The sequence below is a fragment of the Cebus imitator genome, unplaced genomic scaffold (assembly GCF_001604975.1).
Source record: "Cebus imitator isolate Cc_AM_T3 unplaced genomic scaffold, Cebus_imitator-1.0 Scaffold64, whole genome shotgun sequence".
NCBI lineage: Eukaryota > Metazoa > Chordata > Mammalia > Primates > Cebidae > Cebus > Cebus imitator.
Genome location: NW_016107379.1, coordinates 2971567 through 2980553, shown reverse-complemented (window position 1 = coordinate 2980553; position 8987 = coordinate 2971567). Strand labels below are relative to the sequence as shown.

Genomic DNA, 8987 nt, shown 5'->3' with positions numbered 1-8987 from the left:
AAACTTGTGAAATTAACACAATAAAAATCACAGAAGTTGGTGGTCTCCCATCGAACAAAGAAGAAGAAAAAGTCACAAAACTACTCTTTCTGCCCCCTTTTCTTTGACTTATCTTAGAGAGACAGATTTATAGGTAACTATGTTTTCTGTGTATTTTAATTTAGGCTTTAAAGCACATAGTTATTAGAACTGAGATTGGTAAAAACATTTTCTCAGCTAATTGCTAGAGAAATATAGTAGTATGGTAAAACATAATTCTGAGATACTCAATCACCTTGAGAAAGAACACTGAATTGGAAAATCTGTATTTAAGCTTCAATGACCTTTGACCAGCTTTACCGCACTAGATACAACTCTCAATCTTTGAACTTCCTCATGGGGTGTAGTCAGAGTGTACGAGGCTACAAATGTATTCAAAATTACCTTTTAAACTGTAAAGTAATATCCAAAGTTTGGTCTTTTCTAGGAACAACTGTTTCTATTTCTGTGATTATAATTTTATTGTTCTAGAAAGATGATGATACTTGATCAAGAGAAAATGTACAGGGAATTCTTTTTCCAATAAGGTTGGGGCAAATCTTTTTCCAAAATAACTCTTTTCACTGAGTTCTTTTCTAACTCATGGCACATATTTGCAAAGCAGCTTTTCCACAGATTGGGTATAGTCTCTAAACGGGCAAGGAACCCTCAAAAGCTGGTTGGTCCATCAACTTTTATTACTAACATGGTCTTCTGATGCAAAGCTTCCCAACTGTTATGCCTAGCGAGTACAGCTGTTGACCTTCTTAGCCCATGGGGTGGCCTGGGACACCTGAGTAGTTACTTCAAGGCAGCCCCAAACAGTGCTGTAGTTTTGCCCCAAAGTATTAAACAATTATTTCCTATGCGTAAAATGTTACCAAAAAGGTTGGGCCCGGGTGGGGTGGCTCATGCCTGTAATCTGAGCCCAGGAGTTGGTGACCAACTTGGGCAACATACTGAGACCTCATCTCTACTAAAAATAAAAATAAAAATTAGCCATGGTGGTGGTCTGTGCCTGTAGTCTCATAAGGCTGAAGTGGGAGGATCGCTTGAGCCTGGGAGACAGAGGCTGTAGTCTAACTAGCATAACTAGTTTTGAGGTCGTGACAAAATTAAATTGGTAATACCACTTTTAAAGCATTTACGTTGTGCTGTATGTATGCTGTAAAGACTTATACGTTTTGGTTTTACGAAAGCTCTACAAGGCAGGTTTTTATTCCTCTTACAGAAGATGAAACCAAGACCCAGAGCCAAGTACAGACATCAGTAAATAATTAAAATTGGAATTCATGTCTCCCTAGTTTAAAGCTACCTCTATCATAAGAAAAATCTCCAATCAATTATCATCTCAGATACACAATGAGTTGGTTCACACCGTTAACAATTTAGGTGAAGGAATCAGCCCTATTAAAAAAAAATTAATGAATTTGATACATAGCTTACCATACATAGTCCACGCTCCTTAACATGGCATTTAAATTTTTGAAAGGCTTTGTCTCTCAGGTACTTTTCCACTCCTCTATATTTGCACTTTCCACCCTTTACATTTATTTTTCCATGCCACTCCTAAAGTGCTACCCACTTTCTATTCCCTTTCCACCGTGAAGTTCTTTTCGATCTTTCCATAAAACTGCTTTGTCATTAACTCTCTACATCTTATTACTATCTTAACAGACTGTTTCTTTTTGAAGCCCATCTCATTCTGTCTGTGAGGATCTATTTTACCCACTTTTCTACTTGCCAGTATACCCTGAATACTGATTTGAATGACCTATACCAGTCTGAACCATGGATATGAGTTCAGGTAAGACTGGTCTGAAATTCTTCCCCACTGTTGAGCCAAATGAAACCTCCCTGCCTTGATCAAATCCAGTCAGAATCGGACCGGCCTTGTAGAGCTCGGCTAATAGCACTTAAGAACTTGCAATGTCAGACAGTACAGGAGAAAACTGATCTGTCCTCGTGCTCAGAAAGACGCCACACACTTCAACCTTTGTCCCAAACTGCCTTCCCTTCCGGCCTCCTCACTTTAAATAATAAGACCATCAAATTAATAGAGGGCTCCTTTCGAGGAGCTCTCGCTAAAGCGGTTGACGGAGTAAGAATCGGCTACTCAGAGGTAAATACTGAGCGGGGAGACAGAACCTCAACTCAGAGTGCCCCAATTCCGCTCCCACGCCCCTACGCTGTGCACGTCATGTCGCGTCACACCCAGGGCGCGACCCACAGTACGGCCCTGCCCCGCCCCACGCCGCGCCACGGCCTGTCAGACCCCGCCCCGCCCCACACCGCGCCGCGGCCTCCCAGGCCCCGCAGGGAGTTCGAGGGCTCCGAGGTTGCTGCCATACGCACTGGTGGAAGGAGAGGCCGCGCTCCCGGCTGAGCACGGTGTCACGGGTGCTGCAGCCCACTGCGGAGCAACTTCGGGTCATCTTCTTGTTACGTGGGGCCCCACCTTCGGGGTCCCCGAACTGCATGAATCACGATCACTTTAGCTCCGCCCGTTGACGCGGCGGCTGCGACCTTTATTTGACAGGAAAGGCGGGCTTTAGAGGCGCGGGACTCCCACACTTCCTCTCCGAAGGCCCTGCGCCGGCACTGTAGCCAATCACAGGCCACGTTTTGTCGCAGCAGCCAATCGGAAGGGCCTAGTCCTGAAGACGTGCACTTGACCGCTCCTCCCTCTGGGTTGGAGGCAGGATAGTGGGTTTTACCGCAACTGGTTCGTTTTCCTCCGGTTTTCACCCATTCTGGCACAATCCGGCGTCATCGTCCTTCTTATGAGGCCAAGCCTGAAAATGCGAAGCAGAGAGGCAGGACAAAAATTGAGGCGAATCGGGAAACCTGCCAATGAGTCTGCGGGTGCGGTCTCTGGCACTTGGAGGATATCGGGAGGAAGAGGCATGGAAGAGGGATAAAACGCGGTGCCCTAGGTATGTTGAAGACAGAGTCGGGCCCAAAATACGTGATTTACTGAGATGTGTGTCGTGTTCTTGCGCTTTATCTTGTAGCTTTCCGATGCGGAGATAACGGGGACGCTCTCGGCCAACCATTCCGAGAGCAGGAGTCAAATAGGATACGCCGACTTTTAACTCAAAGAACCCTTTTCTGAAACCCTTTGCCACAATGAAAGAAATAAGGTAAGGTTCTTGGGGCTCGTCAGTACCAATAGGGGCAGGGGACAAGGGGCAATGAAGTACTTTTGGTTGGGAATGAGGCATTAGGGATAGCTTTCAGGAGAAAGAGCTTAGAACAATGTCTTAATTAAGCTCTATGTTTAAGGAAGAGATTTCAATTTGCTTAGAAGAAAACGGGCCAATGTGTTTTTGTCTCTGAGGAGATCCTCAGCATACAGAAAACAGAATGGTTTACAACTTTTCCATTTCTTGGTGTAGCACACAAAAATAATTCCAGATATCCAGGGCTATACAAGATTTCTTTTTCTCCTTTGTGTTTTTGTCCAGATTTACAGCCGAAAGGATACATATTAAGGAATTATTCACATCAGTTTTCCATTATAATATGCTTATGTCTTCTCAGAATGGAATCAATAGGTTTTGCTTATGTTTCCTTAAAAGTCACATGGCCTAAGGATAGATAGTCCAGGAACTCTGGAAAAACTGGTCTCTGGGAGATGTGCAAGGCGAATACTTTTTGGTTGTAAGATGTGTGCAAAGAGTAGGAACCGGACTTAAATACTGTAAGTTGGTTGGACTCTTAGGGCCTTTTCCTAGTACTCAAAGAGGCTGAATAAAAATAACATTGTTTTTAGCTATCTTTAAGGAAGAAATTAGTTGTCATATTTTTGTAACAGTTTTATTCAGAGATAATTCTCATACAACTAACTGGTTTAATGCGTACAATTCAGGGAGTTTTAGTATATTAACAGAGTTGTGCAACAGTCACAATCATAGTAGAATATTTTCATCACTTCAAAAAGAAACTTCATTCTTATTAGCAATACCTCCAAATATTCCACCACCCGGCTTCAGCAACCACTAATTTACTTTCTGTGTGCCTGTGTCTGCCCTGCACACTTCATGTAAATGGAATTATGAACTAATATATGGTCTTTGTGACTGACTTCTTTCATTTGGAATGTTTTCAGAGTTCATCCATCTTATAGCATGTGTCAATACTTTATTTATTTATTATTTTCGAGATGGAATTTCGCTCTTGTTGCCCAGGCTGGAGTGCAATGGTGCGACCTTGGCTCACCGCAACTTCCTCCTCCCAGGTTCAAGCGATTCTCCTGCCTCAGCATCCCTAGTAGCTAGGATTACAGGCATGTGCCGCCATGCCCAGCTAATTTTGTATTTTTAGTAGAAACCGGGTTTCTACATGTTGGATCAGGCTGGTCTCAAACTCCCGACCTCAGGTTATCCTCCTGCCTCAGCCTCCCAAAGTGCTGGGATTACAGGCGTTTGCCACCGAACCAGGCCTGGTACTTTATTTTTTATTGCTGAATCATATTCCATTGTATGGATATAGCAGATTTTGTTTATCCATTCATCAGTTGGTGGATATTTACATTGTTTCCAATTTTTTTGACTATTTTGAACATTTGTGTACAAGTTTTTGCGTGGACAAATGTTTTCATTTTCCACACCTAAGAGTAGAATTGGTGAGTCATAAGATAATTGTGTTTAACTTGAGGAACTGCCAGACTATTTTCCCAAGTGGCTGCACCATTTTACATTCCCACCAGCAGAGGATGAGGCTGCCAGTTTCTCCACATTTTTGTGGGTGTGAAGTGGTTGTCTCATTGTGGTGTTTGCCTTTTTTTAAGGACTCAAAAGTTTGCAGACAGAGGCATTCACTTGCCATTTTTTTTAAGGTAGAGTTGAAAGTACTGCTGCCAGCAAGGTGCAGTGGCTCATGTCTGTAATCCAGCACTTTGGGAGGCCGAGGTGGGTGGATCACCTGAGATTGGGAGTTCGAGACCAGCCTGACCAACATGGCGAAACCCCATCTCTACTAAAAATACAAGGGTAGCCGGACATGGTGGTGCATGCCTGTAATCCTAGCTACTCCGGAGGCTGAGGCAGGAGAATTGCTTGAACCTGGGAGGTGGAGGTTTCGGTGAGCCGAAATTGCCCCATTGCGTTCCAGCCTGGACAACAAAACTCCTTCCAAAAAGCAAAACTCCTTCTCAAAAAAAGAAAGAAAAGAAAGGACTGCTGCCAGTTCAGCATCTGAAATGAGGGCTGTTTTCTTTCCTGTTTAATTGGATTGCAACTGTGTGCCTTTCTTAAAGATGAAAAGATGAAACAGTGTGTTTCTCATATTATTTTGACAACATTGCTTTAATTCTTAATTTCAAATGAGTTTCTGAAAACTGCTTTTATCAGAACAAATTTACTTAAAGTAAGGCAACTAATTTACAATAGTCAAAAGGGGTCACTGCTCTAGATTGTTACTTCTGGATAGGAAATAAGTAATCCTTTATAGATAGAATCTTTTTTTTCTTAGTTGTATTTTTGTATCTTTACATTTGTTTATAACTTTTATATGCTTTTTTGTTGTCATTGTGATTTTTAATTTTACTGCTGACATAGAAGTTCTCAATTTGGTCATTTGGTTATATTGTTGCTGCTTCTAGTAACTTCATATCCAGTGATTAAACCTTTTCACTGCTGTTCACATAATGAACCGCTGTGATTATTAAATACTCCAATGAGGATATGTAAGCTGTATTAAAGATAGTGTTATTTGCAAAGGCATTGACTCTTGCACAAAAAAAAAACTGAAAAAAATATCTCTTTTCAGGAATTGTACCCTCAGAGGTGACGGGAAAAGATACACAGGTCTTGGAAGATAATTATTCAAAATATGCAGGGAAGGTAGTATATCTTTCTATTTTAAATATATTAAGTGGAACTATAGCAGTGAGTTGGAAATGGAGGATTGTCCAAGTGGAAAACATTTATAAAGGCTTTGATAAAACCTAATTTCCCATTTTATGGTGTCGAATCTCATTAATTGGCCACTTGGAAAGAATAACAACAACTAATATTTATTTATTGACCAGTTACTGTGGGCCAGGCTGGTCTCGAACTCCTGACCTCCAGTGATCCACCCACCTTGGCCTCCCAAAGTGCTGGGATTACAGGCATGAGCAACCACGCCCGGCCAATGCTGAGCTTTTTATTTTTTTATTTTATGTTTTTGAAATGGGGTCTCAGTCTGTCACCCAGGCTGGAGTGCAGTGGTGCAATCTCAGCTCACTGCAACCTCTGTCTTCCAAGCTCAAGCAATCTTCCTACCTCAGCCTCCTAAGTAGCTGGGACCCCAGGTGTGTGCCACCACACGTGGCTATTTTTTTTGTGTTTTTGGTAGAGATGGGGTTTTGCCATGTTGCCCAGGCTGCTAAGCTTTATATATATAGTGTGTAGAAAGAGTTGGTTTTCTTAAACAATATTTATTTCTCATAACTCTATGAAAGCAGATACAGACTCTTTGCTTTCTAGGGTTGGTATCTCACTTGTTGAGCACCTACCCTTTTGTCTTGCTGAATTTTTCATTGTTTGAGTTCTGTCTTTCGTTTCAGAAAGCCATGGAGTTTTGAAATTATTGTTATATCATTATTTGTTACATAATGATTTTTACTTCCAGAATCTCATGCGAACTTGGGAATGTCTTCTCAGCATCAAACCTGATATGGAGGGCAACTACCCTAATATACTCCAAAACTAGTTATACTTTGTTTTATATGTAATGCTTCTGTTATTAGACAAGTGGTTTCCAACTATCAGAAGCAGTGCTAAGACTTAAAGGAAAGGGGGGAGTGTTTTTTTTTTCAAACAGAACATTTAAGATGTGATGAAAAGAAAACAAGAAGACTCAAAAGATTATAAATCTCAGGCACTAATTAGTATTCTGCCAATTAGGAACAGTCTGATTGCTTGACAAGGTCTATATTTAGCTGATGAGGAGCAGAAGTCTATGGGAGGTAGAGGTGGAAGCATCAGAAGGAAAAGAGAAGCAAGTATTTAGTAAAAATATATTCATCGTATTGGATAAAAATCAAGCTTTGGGGAAAAAGGTCAAACTCCTTCAATGATTCTGTTTATCTGTACCTTTCTTTATTTCATCCTATGGCAAATAGTTTTATAACTGCACAGAAGAAATTGGACAATATTCTTTGAAAAATTCTTAGAAAGTTCAACTTTCCAAGTTAGTACCACCCCAAATAAAATTTTATGAGTAGATACTTAATTTCTAGCTGTACTGTAGTTCCAGTCAGCTCCTCTAAGTAGCTGGGACTGCAAGCATGTGCCACCACACCTGGCTAATTTTTTTGTATTTTTGGTAGAGATGGGGTTTTGCCTTGTTGCTCAGGCTGCTAAGCTTTTTATATGTAGTATATAGAAAGAGCTGGTTTTCATGGTCAGGCGTGGTAGCTCACACCTGTAATTCCAGCACTTTGGGAGGCTGAGGTGGGTGGATCACCTGAGTTCAGGAGTTTGAGACCAGCCTGGCCAACATGGTGAAACCTCATCTCTACTAAAAATTAAAAAATTCGCTGGGCGTGGTGGCGTGTGCCTGTAACCCCAACTACTTGGGAGGCCAAGGCAGGAGAATCATTGAACCCAGGAGGCAGAAGTTGCAGTGAGCCAAGATGGGCCACTGTACTCCAGCCTGGGTAACAGAGCAAGACTTCGTCTCAAAAAAAAAGAGGCCAGGTACGGTTGCTCACGCCTGTAATCTCAACACCTTAGGAGGCGGAGGCAGGTGGATCATAAGGTCAGGAGTTCAAGACCAGCCTGACCAACATGGTGAAACCCCGTCTCTACTAAAAATACAAAAATTAGCCGGGCATGGTGGTGCATGCCTGTAATCGCAGCTACTCAGGAGGCTGAGGCAGGAGAGTCATTTGAACCTGAGAGGTGGAGGTTGCAGTGAGCCAAGATCGCACCATTGCACTCTAGCCTGGGCAACAGAGCGAGACTCCATCTCAAAAAGAAAAAAAAAAAAAAATTGGTTTTCTTAAACAGTATTTATTTCTCCTAATAACCCTATGAAAGCAGATATAGACTTCTTGCTTTTTAGGGTTGTAGCTCACTTGTTGAACACCTACCCTTTTGTCAGGTTATAGCAGGTTAACAAAGTCGATAAAGTGATACACTTGACATATCTTTGTTCTGAATTTTTTTTCCAATTACAGTAAAATTGGAGGTCTTAACTTTTCTGCATTAGATAAATATATGCATCTGTTGTAAAGGGCTAAGCAATGAGAATCTTATTACTAGAGCTGAAGTTCAAAATAAGAAGAAATAAATGTCCAATGATTAAACTTTTTCCACTGCTGTTCACATCATGATTTGTTGTGATTAATGTATGTGGATGAGGACATAACAGGAAAAGAAAATGATAAGGCTTATATATATGATGTGTTTCTGCACAATGATTTTTTTTCTGAATGTTTTCTGTTTTAGGAATAAAATTGAAGGGCGTTTTTCTTAGAGAACATCATTTGTCATATTTATTTGATTAAGAAGTTGAAGATTTATATAATAAGGTATGGGACTTACACGTTTATTTTGATAAAAGAACACAGAAAATGTCAGATATGAGCAGAAAACTGACATTCATTTTAGCCTAATGTGGATACTGTACTCTGAATTAAAAATTTATTTTCCTTACTCTTCTAGCTTTTAAAGATAATAAGTATTATTTCAAAATAGTATTTTTTAAATTGATAGATTCAGTCGGGCATGGTGGCTCACACCTGTATTCCCAACATTTTGGGAGGCGGAGGCGGGCGGATCATGAGGTCAAGAGATCGAGACCATCCTGGCCAACATGGTGAAACCCCGTCTCTACTAAAAAAATACAAAAATTAGCTGGGCATGGTGGCGTGTGCCTGTAGTCCCAGCTACTTGGGAGGCTGAGGCAGGAGAATTGCTTGAACCCAGGAGGCAGAGATTGCAGTAAGCCAAGATTGCACCACTGCACTCCAGCCT

The 8987-nt window shown here is 41.3% G+C and overlaps 1 protein-coding gene and 1 long non-coding RNA gene across 3 annotated transcripts in view; one reads left to right on the top strand and one right to left on the bottom strand.

The window, feature by feature from the left end:
* Positions 1 to 2605, bottom strand: part of THAP9 (THAP domain containing 9) — a 20200-nt gene extending 17595 nt beyond the window's left edge. Inside the window, exon 1 of one of the 2 annotated variants that reach the window (XM_017530228.2) lies at positions 2374 to 2605. In XM_017530228.2, the coding sequence (XP_017385717.1) occupies positions 2374 to 2498 (125 nt within the window). In that variant the 5' untranslated portion in view covers positions 2499 to 2605. The remainder of the gene's footprint in view (positions 1 to 2373) is intronic. The other variant, XM_037739157.1, reaches the window with a different exon arrangement.
* LOC108305550 overlaps positions 2556 to 8987 on the top strand; it is an 8986-nt gene continuing 2554 nt past the window's right edge. Inside the window, exons 1-3 of the long non-coding RNA XR_001825782.2 lie at positions 2556 to 3161; positions 5791 to 5864; positions 8460 to 8542. This is a non-coding gene — a long non-coding RNA (uncharacterized LOC108305550). The remainder of the gene's footprint in view (positions 3162 to 5790; positions 5865 to 8459; positions 8543 to 8987) is intronic.